This window comes from Ctenopharyngodon idella, chromosome 12, assembly GCF_019924925.1.
Source record: "Ctenopharyngodon idella isolate HZGC_01 chromosome 12, HZGC01, whole genome shotgun sequence".
Lineage (NCBI taxonomy): Eukaryota > Metazoa > Chordata > Actinopteri > Cypriniformes > Xenocyprididae > Ctenopharyngodon > Ctenopharyngodon idella.
This window is the reverse complement of record NC_067231.1, coordinates 18383912-18404276: the sequence shown is the minus strand read 5'-3', so window position 1 is coordinate 18404276 and position 20365 is coordinate 18383912. Positions and strand designations below refer to the sequence as shown.

The 20365-nt window shown below is 36.2% G+C and overlaps 2 protein-coding genes across 3 annotated transcripts; both read right to left on the bottom strand.

The window, feature by feature from the left end:
- Positions 1–2054: 2054 nt before the first annotated feature.
- hoxb8b (homeobox B8b) lies at positions 2055–4577 on the bottom strand. Its single transcript, XM_051915551.1, has 2 exons — positions 3404–4577; positions 2055–3114 (listed from the first exon to the last, which is right to left on the bottom strand). Exons 1-2 carry the CDS (start codon positions 3825–3827, stop codon positions 2795–2797), a joined length of 744 nt encoding a protein of 247 aa, XP_051771511.1. The 5' UTR covers positions 3828–4577; the 3' UTR covers positions 2055–2794.
- A 1990-nt stretch (positions 4578–6567) lies between these two features.
- Positions 6568–20253, bottom strand: ttll6 (tubulin tyrosine ligase-like family, member 6). Of its 2 annotated transcripts, XM_051913866.1 has the most exons (16): positions 19830–20253; positions 18849–19007; positions 17043–17201; positions 14015–14052; positions 13783–13901; positions 13553–13683; positions 13290–13446; positions 12991–13134; positions 12344–12429; positions 12029–12254; positions 11703–11881; positions 10553–10741; positions 10311–10455; positions 9878–10117; positions 7385–7670; positions 6568–7280 (listed from the first exon to the last, which is right to left on the bottom strand). In XM_051913866.1, the coding sequence occupies exons 3-16, from the start codon at positions 17198–17200 to the stop codon at positions 7036–7038; spliced, it is 2343 nt and encodes a 780-aa protein (XP_051769826.1). In that variant the 5' UTR covers position 17201; positions 18849–19007; positions 19830–20253; the 3' UTR covers positions 6568–7035. The 2 variants fall into 2 exon arrangements, with proteins under 2 accessions (XP_051769826.1, XP_051769827.1); XM_051913867.1 differs by lacking the exons at positions 17043–17201; positions 18849–19007; positions 19830–20253 and having other exon boundaries at positions 14015–14176.
- Positions 20254–20365: the final 112 nt, after the last annotated feature.

Sequence of the window (20365 nt, the reverse complement as noted above, 5' to 3'; positions counted from 1 at the left end):
CCTCAATATTCGTTTTATCCCTTTTCTTTAAAAATATGGTATTTTAAAATGTTTGATTTTAATATGTTTTCATGCCTTGCTTATAGAAAAAAACAAAAACGAAATACAGCTGCATACAATTTAAACCATTATCGGTTTGTATTTAGCATAAAGAGCTCTTCTTGTTCCGAACTAGCCCCTTTGTCAACATCAAAACTAGGTTTCATATAGTCTGGACACACAGAAAATAAAGTTTGCAGCATTATGGTTCCCTCATATTAAGAACAGTTTGAGTGACTGGCTATGGTTGGATGCTTTATCGTTCTTTGGAAGTTAAAAAGTTTTTGATGTTAAATTTTATGTCTGTATAAGCTGAAGCTTTAACTGAATGTACGGCTCAATGCCGTTAAGTCTTCAGCAGTTAAACTTCAAATCAGTTCCTGTGTTTACCAAACATACATTGTTTTAATAATGTAAAATAATGCTAATTCTTATGACACGTAGGCCTACATTTTGCATACATTAATAATTTTGTTAATGTTTTGATAAAAGAATAACATGCAACATTCACATAGCCTAAGCCCATTATTTCGATTTCTCTTTTGCACAGGTTTAATAATAATACGGCTCAGGCCATAGTCTATCTTTTTCTAGAATCCTTCTGGTTGGTCGTGCACTGCTCAGTGGCCGCTTCATTTTTACACGAATACAAATGCAGATCACATTTTGCCAAAATAACCGAATTGGTGCAGGCTATAATATAGATCGAAATATACAACGAAATTCGTCAATTTATATGTAATATTCCATTCTTCAACAAAAACGATCTAATATAGGCCTATTTGAAAACATTTCGGCTTACATTCCGTTTAACTAGACATATAGCCTACGTTTAATTTAGCCTATTGAATTAAAATTAACGATAAAAAACATTAAGCTGCTATCGAACCATTCTTGTTGCTCTGTAGCCTAAATTGAGGTTCATGTAGCCTATTCTCGGCTTAACTACGACTTTTTCAACTTTAATTAGAATTTAGAGAATTAGAACTTTGTATTTTTACGTTGTCATAGTTTGATATCTTTGGTTTGAAACGATAGATCAATGATAATGTATTGTATTTTAGGTCCATTTTAGGACGACATAAAAAGCAAACAATCACCTAGTTGATCTTTTTATTTCAAAAAATGCAACGAATATATAGGCCTAATATGAAATAAATTTCAAATCCCTCTATAGCAGAGTATATTACACGCCACATTTATAGACCAGAGTGTACACAGAGGAGAGCCCCTAGGAGTTCAGTATCTTCAAATATTTAATCTCAGGCAATGAATGTCCTAGACTGAAGGCAGCCAAAAGCTCTGAAAGAAAGGTAGCACAATTAAGAGGCATCTGGCACTTGCTGTTCATAAACGACGAGAAGGAGATTGAGACCAGACTGCTCGGGAATCCAACCAGAGTAATAAAAGCCTGTAAACTGCCTGCATCAAACGAAGTGCTCATATTGAACTTTTGGCTTGGGGTCAAATGGTTTTGGTCGACACTTTGCCGTCAATATATACGTAATACGTGATTTAGAAAAAAAAAAAAAAAAAAAAAAAGTATACAGGGTAGATTTGGTCATTAATATTATTGATTTCTTATGGTTGTTATGGTTTTAATCATAACTCTCCATTACCATTTTAGTAACTGTAAAAGATCCTCAGGTCCTTTAAACACCTTTAAAACTTTTTACCAGACAACTAGGCCACCCATGTTATTGCAATCCCTCTTACAAGAGAGAAAGTGAAATATGGTCCTTTTTTAATGTGATTTTTATGCGATTGGTTTTCAATTTACTTATTTTATTTGAATGATTTACAATTGACATCATTTCATTTTTATGAGATTGATTTACAGTCTATGCTACTCAATTTTATTTGAGGATTACAGATGAAAAACTATTTCCAGTTACCCGCAACAAATTAAATACACTGAGGTTTTTATATTCGTTTATTCAGGTTGTGAAGTGTGACAATAATTTGAGTGTTTGTGTTCTGAAGAGGAAAAAAACCTTTTCATTATAGACAATCCAGTGGAAGGGGAAGAAAAGAACAAAGGCGACCAAGGGATTATTTTCTTATATTTTATTGTGGCTTCTTTCAGGAACCACTTCCAGTTAAAGACAATAGAAAATACAATAGAACAGTGCTTCCACGGAACTGCAATATCAAATATTTACACAGCATTTTAAGAATAACATTGTGCGTTTGAACCATCCCCTCTCAGGAAAGCATAACGCATGGATACACTGACAAAATGATTGACGCAATGACCCATATAATAGGTAGTTCGGTTGTAGATTTGTAAACCTTAATAATCATTTTTCGAACAGTAATTAACAAATCACAATAAGTGCATTTTCTTACAGTAAGAGGTACAGTAATGCACTCACTAATGCTGATTCATCACCCATCTTATATGATGTAACAAAGTTACTGAAGAGAACATATCTTGGATTGTGACTCATACTCATTTGAAGATAGGAAATAGACGCCATGCAGACCACATCCTTCTCCTCATATGCCCTCGCTGCAACAGTAACCTCAAAAGTATTCTACTCGAGGACAAACACACCAGTGGAACCTTACAAAACTGAGATTGATTAATCAAAACATACGAAGCGGAAATAATCTCAGTTTGAAAACAGAAATGCCTCAATGAATGGAATACGTTGTATTTGATTTGTGTCGACAGACGCCATTTTGAACTTCAAACTTGTATTTAAATTGCAGTGATCGACTGCAGCGATGGTTTTCTTTTACAGTCAATAGACTATTTAGAATTACTGGAAGTCTCCGAGTCATCTTCTCCTGATGTGTGTTTTTCTGATACCTGGCTCTCCTCTTGCCTCTGTTTTTCAATTTCCTCCTGTTCCGCTTTGCTGCTGGGAAACTTGTCTTTGTTGTGTTCTTTTTTCCACTTCATCCGCCTGTTCTGAAACCAGATCTTCACCTGCCTCTCGGTGAGGGCCAGTGCGTGAGATACTTCGATGCGCCGCTTGCGGGTCAGGTAAGGATTGAACAGGAACTCTTTCTCCAGTTCCAGCGTCTGATAGCGGCTGTAGGTCTGCCTGCCCCTTCTCCGGCCGGTAGCTGTGTGGGAAAAGATGCGTTATTTCCGGTGAAACAGTGTTTGATTGATCATATATTTATCTCTGTAAATAAAATAAAACAACAAAGTCTTAAAACTCTCACAGTTCCCATTCATTGCCATTAAACAATGTGTACCGAGCAATCCGGATTTTCTTAAGGGGTGTTAATTCCTCACTAATCTATAGGTGCCATAAAGCGTTTAATTGGGGGTAATAAGTAGGCCAACCATTGTCTACAGTGTTTTATGTGGGACTGTAACAGACTAGGTGTTTCTCTTCACTCATCTCACCTTGTGGTCTCATCCATGGGAAGAGCTGCGCTGTGCACGGTTCTGCACTTTCCAAATCATCCCTGATACTGTTGACCTTTAAATTACAATCCCCAAATTGCGTAAAATCCGCATCTGGTGCGCTGAAGAACGACTGTCTCTGTAAAGTGTCCTGGCCCAAGATGTTTCCCGTGGCATCTCCAGAGTAAGCAACTGCGCACGGATTCTGTTGGTAAGACGCGTGGGAGAACGATGATGTACCGTGGTGGTAGAATTCCGGGAACTGAGCCGCGTGCTGAAACGCAGATCCTGTGTTGTGACCGTACAGCACAGATGGTCTGCCTCCAAGATCCGGCGCGTACCCTGAGCAATCATAGTAGTTGGAGCGCAGAGAATCGCCTCCTTTAAATTTAGTGAAGAGGGAATTGACGAAGTAAGAACTCATTGCTTGTAAAATCAACTCCCCGAAGAAGGAACTTTGACAACTGTATTGAGATCAAGATGAATAATGTTTTTGAGCAAATGCTGTCCTATTATTACAATAAAACAGAATTCATCCAGGTGGAAATTATATGCATGAAATGTCGTAAATATTCATGCAAACAAATGTATCCGTAGCTGCACCCACATGACTCCTTAGTGATGGTCCCCGAGCAATAAATAGTTTTCCTTTTTTACTCTCTTTGATAGTGAGTTGCATTTCATATGAACGTCAGTTATTGATTCCTTATATCATTGGATGGACACGCCATCTCCAAACAGACAAAGCGCGATCTTGTGATAGGAAGAGCAGGAGAGACTGAAAAGGGGAGATGAAAAAGGGGAGAGAGGGAGTTCTTGGGGAGGTAGAGGGGAAGGCGGAGTAGGAGTGTTATTGGTAAACCATTTCAGTGCCAGCCAAAAGCACATGGACATGACAAACGATATGTTTCCAGTGGGATAACAAAAACAGATTTATGCAGGTCCATCGTATGAAGAAAAATATACCATATTTGTAATTAAATTCATGTTTATGTTTTGATGATTAAGATATTTGTGTGTCCATATGTCCATTGCAATGTAAGCTCGATTTGGCTACTACTTCGTTTAGAAAACGTCATGAAGTACAAAGTGAATGGATTCAAAGTGGAAATGCTTTTATCAGTCAACTCAGAAAAGCTAAGAAAAGACCACCCATCCAACTTGCATCTCACATCAGAGAAAGTGTTAGAGAGGGTACTTTTAATATTTGTGAATTTATGTCATTGTTTCACAAGCTTTTCATTTATTTGAGAATTAAAAGTAAACTGAATATTTTTGTAAAACGTCTCGAATCTCTCTCTTCAGGTTAGATTGTGGATAGGTGATTTATCCTGTCTGCTTTTAGAGTAACACTGCCATCGTGTGGTGAACATTGTAAGTTCACTAGAATTCTTTCGAGGGCGACAAAAATCTGCTTGTCTACAATGGGAGATAATGCTATACTCTTAACGAATCCATGCGCACAAAAACATTCAACTAATAACATTGTTTGCTTTTAACTGTATTTTTTCCTTGGACTATCGAAAAACGATTTTTTTTTTGAGTGTTTGCTATTTTGGTTGTTTTTTTCTCCCTCTCTGTTTGCACCATGCGGAGGAAAGGTGTGTAGAACGGAGTAATTATGTGGAGAAAATGAGAAAGCAAACAACGCGGTGCTGAACAGCTGCAAGATATTTTCATACCACAGTTGCTTTCATTTTCCGCAGTTACTTTACGACCAGAGCAACTAATTAGATATTACTGCCTTCATTTTATGCACTATTAGATCAAGCCACGCGAAATTAAGCGTAGGCCTCTTCTGTATCAAGACAGCCTCTGCTTCTGCGGTTCATTTGCATTTTGCTGTAAAACAACGACGTATTATTATTATCATTATCATTATTATTATCTGCTTTTATCTGTAAAATAATGAGCCTATTATTTAATATATTCTTATTCTTTAATAATAATAATAATAATAATAATAATATTTGCAAAATTTACATTTAATTTACAAAAAAATACATTTGCAAAAGTAAATTGTTAATGAACGTTTTTAATATTATATTGCATTAGTATTCGTCTTTCGGTGCGTATGTCAGACTATAGCTCTAAAATGCGAACTAATCTGGTATGTGCATCGTTGAAGCCAAATGCATTTAAAAAAGGAATAAAGAAACATCTGAACTCATTCTAAGCTTACGCCAGACAGGGGGAAAAATCAATTTAATAATTTAAAATAATTATACAAACTAATTCCAAAGTAAGGTTAAGATGATGCAAAACTATTCATTCAGCAATGAGATTAAATTACACACGGATGATTTCGGCAAGCAGTTTGCTTTTATGTGCGATAAAGGAAATCACATTCACATAGAAATAGACGTAATAATTTTTTTTAGACTTGTATTATTTGTTTTTACTTTATTGTTAGGTTATAATTAACGCTGAAATAAAATAATAATAATTTTAAATAATATAAATATATAATAATATATTTTAGATAATTTAATTGATTGAGTGTAACGCTTAGCAATAGCATAGCTGGTCCATACAGTCGACGGGGGTGTGATGTTACATCCAAACCACCCTTACCCGTAATTTTGTACGATTGCCCTCTTTACGTGTCTTTTTTGTTTTTTATTTATGAAGACATACATTAAAAAAATAAATACATTATGATGTTTTTATAGTATACAAACCTTTTTATCTAGGTCTAATGATGTTTTTGGTAAACATGTAGTGGAGAATTTACTTGCTGTTAAAACTCAACTTTAGCTAATTTTTTATTTTTTTTAATTTAATTTAGAAAGTCTGATATATAACAACAAAATATGTCAAATCTGTTTTGCAGCACAGAATTAAACTATTTAAGGAATAGTTAACCCCAAAATGAAAATTGTTACTCACCCTCATGTCCAAACATGTATGACTTACTTTCTTCTGAAGAACACATAAGAAAATATTTTGAAGAATACTGGTGTCCAAACATTGTACCTCACACCACTGACTTCCATTGTATGGACAAAAATGATCTTCTTTTATGTTTCGCAAAGAAAAAAAGTTTACAGGTTTGGAAGAACAAGAGGGTGAGTAAATGATGACAGAATTTTAATTTTTGGGGCAACTATTCCTTTATGAGTTAGGATTTGCATGCTAGAACTAATAAACAAAATACTATAAAAATGTTTTATTGAAATGTTTATTCATATTGGCTCAGTTTGACATGAAGTCATGAAAATAGCTTACAAAGGCTGTGTTAAATCAAAGAATGTATAAAAGTATGTTCACATTATTTTATATTAAAATCATTCACTTATGGCTTGTTTGCTAAGAATGTACGCTAAAAAAAAACATTAAAAAGGCTACAGCAGGCACCAGCCCATTGCATCGTCCAAAATCAAGTTTCCTGACTAAATGTAACCAAATTACAGAAATAAGTTGACAAACCTGAAAAATGGCTTTATATTGAAAATAGCAAAGAGAGAAATTTCACATTTCCAGTATGGAAGACAGATAGTGAATGCACACCATCTCACCTTCTACTCCTGACTCATTATACTGACTTCTCACTGAACAGCTTCCTTAGCCTATACTTCCAATACTTATTGTATCGATTTACTTGGTTATGTTGAGCTTGTACACATCCTGTGTCAGTGGCTGTGCTCATGTGAGGGGACTCTACGAGGGGCCTTTCGAAGAGTGTGGGAGAGGTGTGGCCTTGGGACAAGAGGAGCAGGGGTGGAAATGACGAAGAGAGACTTGGGGTCACGGAGCATCATGGGACCCTGTGGTCGCCTTGGAACGAATGGAGGCACTCCTAACATTGACGCTCTCGCTCTTGACTCAGCCAAAGAGGAACTCATACTGCCGTGACGCCAAGAGAAAGACCCACTTACTGTGAAGCAGAGAAAGAAGACAGGTGTATTTTCTATGAATAATTCCTTTCTAGATTTATGATATGAGAGTAAGAGCCAGAGAACTATTCGAAAAGTTAATCACATGTAAAAGGTATCCGCTGAGCACTAGCAGCCTTCATTAGACCAGCAGATGATTGTCGCTCTGTATTTGATGCTGCCATCTCTTCCACTCCACAGTGTGTCAGGCCGCCTGGTTCAGTCTGGACTGGCTGGAGCAGACCATGTTCCAGAGAGGGCCAGGGCTTTCGGTTTTGCAGTGGTTGGTAATGCACACACTGCAGGCAGGGCTTGGCTTTTGTAGACACCTGCTGCTGCATCATAGTGCAGAGGTTCTTCTGTCTCCAAGAAATCTCTGCAATGGAGTCCAACTGGATAGAGAGAGTAATGTATCAGGAGAATTGACAAAAAAAAGGAGGAATGTTTTGTTAAAGGGGTCTTTTGACATATAAGAGGTCATTGTACTATAAAAATATCCTGTAAGTTTCAGAACTCAAAACTTCCTATTAGTCCAAAAACAGCTTTTATTGAAACCAAGCTCAGAAAGCGACTCGTTTTGGATTTTGTCACATTATTATGTCATTAGTGCGACAAAAACCGCCTCTGCAGAAGATCAACACCTACTTCTACATCATTGCCTCTTTAGCCCCGCCCACCGATTTGCGCATGTCATGCAGTAAATATGAGACAGACGCAAACACTGGATTACTCCAGCAACAAAACCATAGAGATACCTTTGAGGATTACAAGACGTATTGAAGTGCCAAGTTGTGAAAACACAGTCTTTGCATTGCCTAACATCCTAACATTAAGAGAGCGTAGATTAACTTTATTTAGTTATTAAGTTCCAGTTATATTGCGTCAGTAAGACACTGTTCGTTTTGTTTGCTTCATTTACTGTAAATTCGTTTTTAAACAAGACAGACTTTTCAGAGAGACTGAAAATAAAAGATCATGCAGTGCCGACTATGTTGGACCCGACAGTAATGCAGCACAAGTTTTACCATGTGTCACTATTGCTTTGTCTGATACAGATCGTTTGATATGTATGTGTAATTTGCTGTTCTTTCCTTTGCTTCAGCATTTATGGGGTTAATGCATTGTATTATAGGATACGGAAGAAAGCACGTAGAGAACGTTGCTTTTGTTATTGTTTTGATCTAAGTCTTTTGCTGTAATCCTAAATAAAAGTTTCAGTAAGCAACATCATCTGTTTTGTCATCAGTAAGACATTACATTTCATTTTATTTAAAACACGAAACTGCAAATGACAATGTATATGTTTTTCACTTTATCAAAGCCTATAAGAACGACAGTGACAAACAATGGTACATTCATTCATAATCCCATTTACACAAAACACCGCAAGTCATCCTTTGTCAATTATAGTAGTAACTCAAAGTACTTAAACTGTATTTGCCACAACCAAGACTTATAATACGCATAAATGTTTCACACTGGCAAAGGTTTCAACTATGTAACAAGATATTTTTCAACATCAGACGTTTTCAAAACAATTCCACGTCTAATGGCGGGGACGCTGAAAATTATTTTCATATGCAGAACTGTTACTTCTTGAATGCGGCACACCTATCAAAACGAAGTGTTCGAAAGAGAGGGTCAAAAACAGGATAGAAAATAGTTTATTACTTTTTATTACTAAATTAGGATGTTTTTTTGATGAAAAAAAACCTTGATAACATAAGTGGACCTCAGAGAACATTCTAAAATAAAAAAAACATGCAGTTCATGAACACTTTAAAGGGTTAGTTCACCCCAAAATTAAATTTCTGTCATTAATTACTCACTCTCATGTTATTCCAAACCCTCAAGACCTTTGTTCATCTTCGGAACACAAATTAAGATATTTTAGATGATTTTTGACAGAAATTTCATTTTTGGGTGAACTAACCCTTTAAGGCAGTTTAAAATATTGTCCACAGTCAGAGAGGAGAAACTACTCTCCCTCATGTCATTCCAAAGCTGTATGACTCTTCTGTGGAAACACAAAAGAAGACATTTTTGAAGAATTTAACTGTTTTTATCCATACAATGAATATCAATGGGGTCCAAAACAACAGTGGATGAATGTTGCTAACTGTTAGCTAAAACTAAAAGCATTAATTTTTATTTTTTTTTTAGCTGAAATAAAATAAAATATAAATATGAAAAACGGAAATGTTGCTTTAGCAACTAACTGAAATAAATAAGTTAAATTAATAAAATTACTGAAACTAAAACTGAAATAAAAATATATTAAAGCTAAATAGAAATTGAAAAAAAAATTAAATAAATAAAAATGACAAAAGCACATATCAAAATGACTAAAACCTAAAACGAAAATATACAAATTTAAAGCTAATGTAAATATGAATAAATACTATAACAGTACTTAAACAGCACTGAACTGGACACCATTTACTTTCATTTGACACACAAAAAAAAAACAAAAAAAACTTTTTTTGAGTTTCAAAGAGGAAAAAGGTTTGAAATGACATAAGGGTGGGTAAATGATGACAGTTTTCATTTTTGGTTAAACCATCCCTTTAATACAGGCTTTTTTGTTTTGCTCACATACCTTGTGGTCATGTCTGCAGTGTAGGGGAAAGCTGGCTTGCTCATGTGAGTGGCTGATAAGTTCAGTAAGATGATTGGCACTTTGAAGTAGCTGGCGCACCTGGTTAACCACACCCATGTTCAGCAGCAGAGTCTCTCGTTGGTGAAGTTCACTGATTCTCTCTGCCTCCTCTTCATCTATTACGTCAAGAGCAACAGGTGTCTCTCCCCTCAAGGTGGTCTGATCTAACATAGCTGGTAGCTAAAGAAATGGATAAGACCACAAGGAATTCATAAGTTATTCATGAGGTCTTTGGTGCTAATCAAAAATAGACACAAGGGTCCCTCTAGTGGTAGGTCAAAGGAACCAACGTTTAGTCAACTAAAGAAACTTGTAATAAACAATGCATTATCAAAGTACACATATAAACACAAGTTTAAAGAGAATGACTCACTGAATTGGGGTTTTGGTGCGGAGGCTGAATTCTTCTTGGTTTTGCTCTTTCTCCTGCAGATTCACCTTGAAGATCCTGCTTACGTGATCCTTTCTTTTCCCTTTCTTTCTGCTCCTGCTTCAGACGCAAGTCCTGCAGCTGCTGCCTACAAATATACACATTTTGAATCAACATTTTTCTTCTGTTGTTGTCTACAATTAGCTTGATGAATTTCTGCAAAACAACAAGCAGTATGTGCACACCTGGCACACTCCTCCCTGGCTTTGGAAGCTGCAGTTTCCTGGAAGAGAGAGCTGCTGTGTTGAAAATACTTTTCGTATTTCTCCCCTCCTTCCCGAGGGAAGATCCGCCGGAATCCACCCATGTGTTTTGCCTCATATTTCTGCATCTGCTCCATACTAGCAGCCTGAGACTGACGAAGCTCCTCGTTCCTTATGAGACACAACACATATGGTGCTTAACAGACAATAGACAAAGGCCGTTTCCACCACAGAACAACAAAAAAGCAACTTTTTATATCACAATTCTGACTTTATTTCTCATAAATTTGATATGACATCTCACAAATCAGCAGTCATTCTGATTTCAGCAGAGAGATCCTTTTGTACATTAATTTAGACACCCCTTAAAAACATATAAACTCAGAAATAAAGTCAGAATTGTGAGATGTAAAGTCAATTTGTAGTAAATAAGTTTTTGTAGTAATGAGGTTTTACTTCAAAATTGCAAGATATACATTTGGAATTGTGCAGAAAAAAACTCAGAATTTAGTGTTAAAAAGTCAAATCTGGGAGATCCATCCATTCATCCATTCTTTAAACCACTTGTCCTCTGTAGGGTCGGATTACACAATGTTTACTTAATAATGGTGCCCCGGTTTATAATATATATATATATATATATATATATATAAACAATATATTTTAAGCTTATTTGCAGTGCTTCAGTGGAGTGGGCGGAGCTAAAGAGCTATTTTGACTCTGATTGGTGTAATTTTCTGTACAGCATCATGAGTAATGTAGTTTTTCACCAGGATTTCCAATGTTAAACACGATTATTTAAAAAAAAAAGCTGAAATAATGCGGGCTGACGGCTTCAGCAAAAACAAATACCATGGGATCAACAACCTTGTAGCTCACAGAAGGTCAGTCTTTAAAGGTCTATCGTTAAAAATCAGTTTACCTATGGAGAAAATTAGTGTTTTACTTCCGGAACCCGACTGTTACACTCTATATAGTGAGTCATAAACTCGGAATTGCAAGAAATAAAGTTAGAATTGAGAGATAAAAAGTATCAATTACTTTTTTTTTCTTTTTTTTTTTAATTCCATGGTGGAAATGGGCTTTCATAAACTAGTGCCATGTTTAAGTGCAGCTGTGGTCTTTGTGGTACCTGGCCTCCCTAGAGCGGTTCTGCTGGAGTCTCTCTTTTACCCGGCGCTTCTCCTCCTCTGTGATCTTCCTGCGGTCACAGGCTCCCAGGTTAATCAGCACCAAAGTGTCATACAGCAGGCCGTCCTTCACCTCCCGGTCTAAACGGGAGTCTGTGGTGAAGCTAGGGGAATGGTTGACCTAAACACACAGTTTCAAAGATTGCATACAGCTAGAATGAAAGCAGTTCACATAGATTTTGTTACATCGAGAAGTCCCAGGTAATTAAAAATGGTATAAACTACTTAAAAATGCTTAAACAAAATAAGCCTCAAAAGGAGTCCAAACCTCAAGAAGCCAAGGTTTAAGTCGACGGTCCAGTAACACATCAAATCCCAAGATCTCAAAACAGGCACTGCCAGATGCATGATTGGGGAAGCAGGTGTGGTAATTGTGTTTAAGAATGGGGTGGGCAGATATTAATGTCTTAATGATGACATCCTCAATGTCTGTCCACATCTTATCGGTATCGTAGCTCATGTCTTCCATGTGCTTCTTGAAGCTGGAGAGTTTCCTATGAAGATATAAATGGAAAAACAGTTTTTTATACAGTTTTAAAGAAAAACAGATGAAAATCATATTCTGTGAGAACATAAAGATTACCGTTTGCTGCCGGTATCTTCGTCACGTACAAAGTTTTCACTATGCTTGTTGATGGCATAGTTAGTTAAGTGCATGCAAACATCTTCCTGTAGAGTCGCATAAAGAAAAGCAAATAAAATAATCTAATAGGCTTTATGCCAACGGTCAAATGTACAAACAGGAAAACAGGTCTCATTGCATCCGCTTGTCTGAGAAAGTGTTAACAGCATTATGAACAGACAGCGTTATCTATGGACTTTTAAGGTAATCAGCTAACCTAGCAAGTTTTTTTAATGTTGCCATGTCATTCGATTTAAATATCTAAATGTTAGTGATAAGAAAAACAAAAAAACTTTTAGATATCAATCTGCATATGTGATGGACATTGTTACGCTCATCTTTGCTCTCTTCTTTGAAGGTATCTTGAGTAAAACGGCTCTATATTTAACAAACACATCCAAAAGACCTGAACCACAAGCAACGCGACCTGTTTTACAGAATACGGATGTTTGTTGCACATAACCCCCATTAACCACTGGTTTGAAGTCAGTATTTCATTACAAACAATTTTCAACGATCTTCTATGAACCCATGTGCATTAAGCAATAATTACTACTAAAATACATGAATCTGTTTCAAGTTTATTCACTATCTTTAAAGTCCCTCACCACATTGCTGCCAGTGGGTTCATTATATTGAGTGGTGCAGAAACGGACTAGTCCCTCGTTGTACATGAAGACGCGGAAGGGGTCACAGCTGGTCACTAGCACATAAATGCGCAGGTCAAACTTGAACCCATCAATAATGAACGGCTGTAGAAACAAAGATTAATTATATAATAAAAATAAAATAAATGAAGACATTTTATCAGTACCTATTCATTATCATATTTTGAATCTAACTGGATATTAGTATTATAATAGTGAGGCTTCTTGTAGTAACTGTGACTTTATGAACATTGTGTTACCTTGGATATATACACCTGGCAAATCATGTGTTCTCCTGGCCGAATATCCTTGTTGGACTTGGTAAGATAGATACCACGTCCTTGGCAACCTGAGTCTGGCTTGCAGATATATGTTTTGTGCTTTTTGGCTCTGGTGTAAGCTTGGAAGTCACTATAACTGAATGACATAGAGAGAGTGGGGAAATAGGGAAAAGTTGCATTTTATGATCATTAAAAGATCTGTATGGCAACACAAACATATGATTGAACTCGAAACAACTCACTCTGCAGGGAGGCACCATGTGCGAGGAAAGATGTTGTACTCCTTCGGGAAGAGTTTCAGCATACGGTTCATATTACGTGCGAGCAAATCCTTCCTGCAGATTTCACTCATGCCAGGAAAATGGTTGATTTTCTGTGTGGGGGAAATTTAAGCATCTTGTTAGCCAAGGGGGGATGAGTGACACCGTAAAGGACACTAAACAAGAGAAGAATGATGTTTGACAGCAAATACCTGGTAACGCTTCATATCCATGACCCTGTCTAGTGAGACAGAGCAGTCGGTCCAAAACAGGGTCCAGTCTTCTCCTTCTGCAGCCTCTCGTAGCCCATATCTGCGAGCAGCACGACGCACTTAAAAAAAAAAAAAAAAAAAAAAAAAAAAAAAAAACATGCCACTGCATAAACACAAATGCTTAGTCAAAGCTTTGAGACTATATCCACAAATGTTTGGAGTAAAAACTCACCACTCTCATATTTGCAGTTGGTGAGATTAATCCACAGTCATCTGAAAAAAAGGAAGAAGACAGAGACAGACCTGTGCATTGTTCAGGAATTGAACAGCTCCCTTGTTAACCTTTATACAACAGTTTATGTTTAATTACAGCCCGAATTCCAGAAAAGTTGGGACGTTTTTTTTTTTTATTTGAATAAAATGAAAACTAAAAGACTTTCAAATCACATGAGCCAATACTTTATTCACAATAGAACATAGATAACATAAATGTTTAAACTGAAAAATTTTACAATTTTATGCACAAAATGAGCTCATTTCAAATTTGATGCCTGCTACAGGTCTCAAAAAAGTTGGGACGGGGGCATGTTTACAATGGTGTAGCATCTCCTCTTCTTTTCAAAACAGTTTGAAGACATCTGGGCATCGAGGTTATGGGTTTCTGGAGTTTTGGTGTTGGAACTGGTCCCATTCTTGCCTGATATAGGTTTCCAGCTGCTGAAGAGTTCGTGGTTGTCTTTGAAGTATTTTTTGTTTAATGTTGCTCTAAAACCTTTATATACCTTTCAGCATTCATAGTGCCTTTTAAAACATGCAAGCTGCCCATACTGTATGCACTTATGCACCCCCATACCATCAGAGATGCTGGCTTTTGAACTGAATGCTATTGACACGCTGGAAGGTCTCCCTCCTCTTTAGCCCGGAGGACACAGTGTCTGTGATTTCCAACAATAATGTCAAAGTTGGACTTGTCTGACCATAGAACACTTTTCCACTTTGAAACAGTCCATTTTAAATGAGCCTTGGCCCACAGGACACGACGGCGCTTCTGGACCATGTTCACATATGGCTTCCTTTTTGCATGATAGAGCTTTAGTTGGCATCTGCAGATGGCACGGCGGATTGTGTTTACCAACAGTGGTTTCTGGAAGTACTCCTGGGCCCATTTAGTAATGTCATTGACACGATCATGCCAATGAGTGATGCAGTGTCGTCTGAGGGCCCGAAGACCACGGGCATCCAATAAAGGTCTTCGGCATTGTCCCTTACGCACAGAGATTTCTCCAGTTTCTCTGAATCTTTTGATGATGTTATGCACTGTAGATGATGAGATTTGCAAAGCCTTTGCAATGTGATGTTGAAAAACATTGTTTTTAAAGTATTCCACAATCTTTTTACACACTCTTTCACAGCTCTGCCCATCTTTACTTCTGAGAGACTCTGCCTCTCTAAGACATCCCTTTTATAGCTAATCATGTTACAGACCTGATATCAATTAACTTAATTAGTTGCTAGATGTTCTCCCAGCTAAATCTTTTCAAAATTTCTTGCTTTTTCAGCCATTTGTTGTCCCTGTGCCAACTTTGAGACCTATAACAGGCATCAAATTTGAAATCAGCTCATTTTGTGCATAGAATTGAAAAATTTCTCAGTTTAAACATGTTATCTATGTTCTATTGTGAATAAAATATTGGTTTGTGTGATTTGAAAGTCTTTTAGTGTTCATTTTATTCAAATTTAAAAAACGTCCAAACTTTTCCAGAATTCGGGTTGTATAAAAATCTTGTTAAAAGGTCCTCTTCCTACTAATATTGCTTATAGTTATCGATAATTTAAGGAAAAAATCAAATTAAATAAGGTTCAATTTATTAACACTGGGTAATGCACTTAATATCAAGAACTAACTGATTATTAACATTTTTACTGCATTTATTCATTTACAGTGTGTGCATAATTATTATGCAAGGTCATCTTTTTTTTTTTTCCCCCAAGCACACTTTACCAATTCCAAACCACATAAATCTTAATAACTACTATTAATTTTGTATTTAATCATTTATAAGTGATATATAATTATTCATATAGGCTGGAAGTGAAAATGTCTTAAGGTGTGCATAATTATTAAAAGTCAAAAATTAACATGTGCCTTCACCTTTTTTTGTCTATCCCTGCTGACCTAATGAGCATTTCGCTGTCCAATGGTCATGCCTTAACTTTGCAATTTCCAGTATTGCATTGGTATTGCATCCTTCTCATGAGCATTTAATTAAATGTCTGAGTTAAATCTCTTTTTTGGCTCATTTTATCTGTAAAAGAAAACCTGCCTAATAATTATGCACACCTAAATATAAGGCATTTTTCACTTCCAGCCTTCATGAACTATTATATATCACTTATAAATGATTAAATACAAAATTAATAGTAGTTATTAAGATTGATGTGGTTTGGAATTGGTGAAATGTGCTGGGGAAAAAAATATGATCAGAATACCAACTTGCATAATAATTATGCACACATTGTAGATTAATTTTTTTTTATTATTATTTTTTTTTTATAAATCTATAGTTCATTGTTAATTCATGTTTGCTCATTATATGCTTTTAATTCATTCATTAATTAATTTTCTTGCCACTTATTGGTGACCGGGTTGTGGTCATTATACATTTGCTAATGTTAATATATACAGCTTGAATTGTTAAAAATGTATATGCTGAAATTAACATTAACCAAATTAATAAATGCCGTATAAGTATTGTTCAGTGTTAGTTCATGTTACTAAATGCGTGACATTACAGTAATATCTTATGTACACTAACGTTCAAATGTTTCAAGTCAGTAAGATTGTTCTTAAAAAAATTAATACTTTTATTCAGCAAGAATGCATTAAATTGATCAAAAGTGACAGTACAGAGTGACAGTAAAAAGTATCATAGTTTCAAATAAAAAGTATCAAATAAAATGCTTTCAACCTTGATAATAATAAGATATGAGCACCAATATCCTTGAGCATCAGCATATTAGAATGGCTTCTGAAGGATCATGCATTACTGAAGAATGGAGTAATGGCTGCTGAAAATTCAGCTTTGCCATCATAGGAATAAATTACATTTTAAAAGATATTAAAATAGAAAACAGTTTAACGTGTAATACTATTTAACATGCAGCCTTGGTGAGCATAAGTGACTTCTTTCAAAAACTACAAAACGCCCCCAAACTTTTTAATGGTTGTATATGAATACCATAACATAGAAATGGCTTACTTCTTCTTTTTCTTTTTTTTCTTGTTCGCTGCAGGCAGAGGGATTGGCGTGTTACAGGGCTCTGCTGGAGTGTCACTTTCCCAGCCTTCTCCCTCCACCCCTGGATCAGGCTCACACCTGTACACTTCACTCACTGAGTGCTCCACTGGTGTCCCCATTCTGAGAACAAACATAAAAGTTTGATGAAGACTGAGCGAGGGCTGAGAGATTTAGTGAAACACCTATTTAAGAACTTATGAGCTGAAAGATCTAATATTGCTGCGTGATGTCACATCCCCAATGTGAAACTCAATCAACCCTATCGGTAGTGCTTGTAAAGGGCAAAATGCTAAGCTTAGCATCATGTTTCTGTCCCCGTTTCTCTTCATAGTTGAGTATACCACCTGTCAACAACACGATTGAGGTTGTGTCACTTAATACCTAAACTGAACCATATTTTCAGTATTTAACCACTTCAATGGGTCAAATAAATTGATATTATTGATATTAAACATGGCGTGAAATGGAAGGTGTGATAGTCTTTTCTTCCCTATTGTGACGCATATCCGAGTGAAACGGCTTCAAGAACAAGAAAAAATATAGGGCGGGGCTTGACTTTGTCCACTGAGAATATATTTGTTCATTGTTGTTTAGAGTGCAACAGTGCCTATCCCCTTTTTCAGTGGCGCTAGTTCCATAAGTATTTTTTCATTCCTTTTTCCTATAGGGATTTTAAAATAGTTTTGTTAAAGAGTTGAGCCATGAACCAAGCTAAGCAGCTACAAGGTGAATCACAACACTACAAAATTTGATTTGAAGCAAAAAAGTTTTTGAAAATGGGACAAAAAGACAAAGATACAAGACTGTGTACTTAAAGGTTTTAGTAAAAGAACTCCAAACCCGTGAAGCACTGTCAACAGCATAATCGAATTAAAAACAATGAAGAAATATAAAACTACTCATTTACAAATGTTGATTAAATGTATAAAAACATTTTAAGTGCATTGCAAAATATGCATGTATATACAAACATTTCAGTATTTCGAGAGTGTAGGGAGATCGGCTTGATTACGTCATTCGCAGAGCTTCATGGGAGTGGGCGGAGCTAAAGAGCTGCTTTTTTTGACTCTCTGATTGGTGTAATTTTCTATACAGCATCATTAGTAATGTAGTTTTTGACCAGGAATTCCACAGTTAAACACTTATTTTAAAATTAAGTGGGCTGACGGCTTCAGGACCTTATGGAAAAAATGAATGAGTTTTTACTTCCAGAACCCAACTGTGCCTATTGCTGTGATCTCATATGAGGGACATGTTTTCCCAGGTTTTATAATAAACACTGAAATATTCCAAAAAAACAAGAATTGTCAATTTTGCTTTTTATGGTTAAAAAAAAAAAAAAAAAAAAAAAAAAAACTAGCCACACAGCTTACACAAAGCGACATATCTGCGGTCCAACTGAAGTTGTAAGTGCTTCTGAATGCAAGTGTCAATTAGCAAAGGGAAAGAAGGTAAGACACCTGACTGAGGTAACTGTATTCTGATCCAGTGAATTAGACAATCCTGACCATGACCTCTTGGCCCTGAGCTCAAATGAAATAGCCTAGCGACCTTATTAGACAGATAATATTTATTCAGTGAGAAGGGAAAATAAATATAAAAAAATACATTTTAAAGGAGAACCATTTCACCAGGATTTCAAGAAAATAGGTAGAACAAAACCACATAATAGTTTTACTTGTTACGTTTGATCAACAGTTTCAAAAAGCTATCAATTTATCCAATAAAATCTACATATTTTATAACTGGTTCAACACTTACACCAACCTGTGATCTCTTCAGAAAGAGGGCAGCAGTGCTGGCAGTCAGCTCACAACCCTCTAAGATGTAAAAGTCTCCTGTCCACACCACTTGGCTCTAGCTGTGCAATAGAAAGCTATCATCATCCCCTCTGCGAGCTGTCGTCTGGGTACTGGCAAGTAATACCTGACAAAAAGGAACAAATTCGCCTCTTCTGTGATGGGTGGCCCAACTTGGATATACTTACATACTGACACGCTGAAACCTTAAGATCAAGTGACCTATTAGAAACACAGGAGACCTAAACCTGATACATGAACATGAAAATGAAGGCCAGGAGGCGAGCAAGAATCAGAGAAGAAAGACAATCCCTACTTGTCAAATGTGATGAGAAAAGTGCTTGGTTCCTGGAACAAATATTACATATAAAAAAAGAAGCTGTTGGTTACACTATACTGGGATTTGCAACAATAAAGTCTTTGAAATAAGATGGTAAGTTAATGTAATACAGACATCAACTCAAACTCAATTATTACTGAGTTTCTTAAATATATCAAATTGCTCAATTTTAATAAATAAGATTTAAAAAGTGTGAATCATCAGACGAAGAACTGTTGTTGTAGTTACATTTCAAGAAGCAGAAAGCAATAATTACAATCTTTCCTTTTTCCAGTCCACTCTGAAATACTCTGTGACATTGAAGTAACACTCAAACTATAAACAGTGTAACTAACTAAACTCAGATTAAAACAATATAAACTACTTTAGGGTAACACATAAGACATAAATATTCTCAAACTACCTTTTTGCAAGTTTGCAAGCCAGACTAAAAGCAAAATAATGGCGTGCTTGATTCCCTTGCTTTTTAAGTCAGCGCACGACTTTCCCTGTACAATTGCCATGGCAACGGAATGCGTTTCAAAAGAAGGTTAGCCGGCTAGCTGGCTAATATTCTTAAATAAATACAGCAAAGCAACTCAGTGGGTCCGGTGGAATTAAAGTACGCACCTGTTGCTGTTTTTGTCAAAAATGCGCAGTAGTTTCATAGGGGGCCAGCCCAGTAACACGGATTTTCATGGCTGTTCAGAAGGAAATGTCAGCGGATTTTCTCATGCTTACAATGTTGCCAGGTGCTCTCAAAACGGAATGAGCTGCACGAGGTCAGGGGAACACACAGATGTCCAATCTCAATTCACGTTTGCAAATACTTGATCTCTGATTGGTTCCCACTCTGATGTTGCTAATCTAGTTTTTGGATCATTAATCCAACCCGTATTAACGGTTATGCCTACTATTTGAACATCACCACAAAAAAAAACCAAAAAAAAAAAAAAACCATACAAACAAAGCATAAACCAAAACAGGTTTTGAGGCTTGAAAAAGAACAAGCAGATTAAACTAGACGTGGCTAATTGGCTTGAGGGACTTTAACTCAATCTACTGAGGAAATTCTGCACTTTTACAATCACAAAATTTAAAGCCATTGTAAATGACCCAATTCCAAAGTGTCCATGTTGATCAAGAAAATCATGATTAAAATAATT

Excerpts from the sequence above, each read along its gene's own strand:
- ttll6 (XM_051913866.1), bottom strand. The coding sequence starts at position 17,200 with ATGGGGACACCAGTGGAGCACTCAGTGAGTGAAGTGTACAGGTGTGAG. Across the intron at positions 10,456-10,552 it reads GCCAGGGAGGAGTGTGCCAG|GCAGCAGCTGCAGGACTTGC; the intron begins GTGTGCACATAC and ends GTATATTTGTAG. Across the intron at positions 10,118-10,310 it reads CGCACCAAAACCCCAATTCA|CTACCAGCTATGTTAGATCA; the intron begins GTGAGTCATTCT and ends CCATTTCTTTAG.
- hoxb8b (XM_051915551.1), bottom strand. The coding sequence starts at position 3,827 with ATGAGTTCTTACTTCGTCAATTCCCTCTTCACTAAATTTAAAGGAGGC. Across the intron at positions 3,115-3,403 it reads CCCATGGATGAGACCACAAG|CTACCGGCCGGAGAAGGGGC; the intron begins GTGAGATGAGTG and ends TTTCCCACACAG.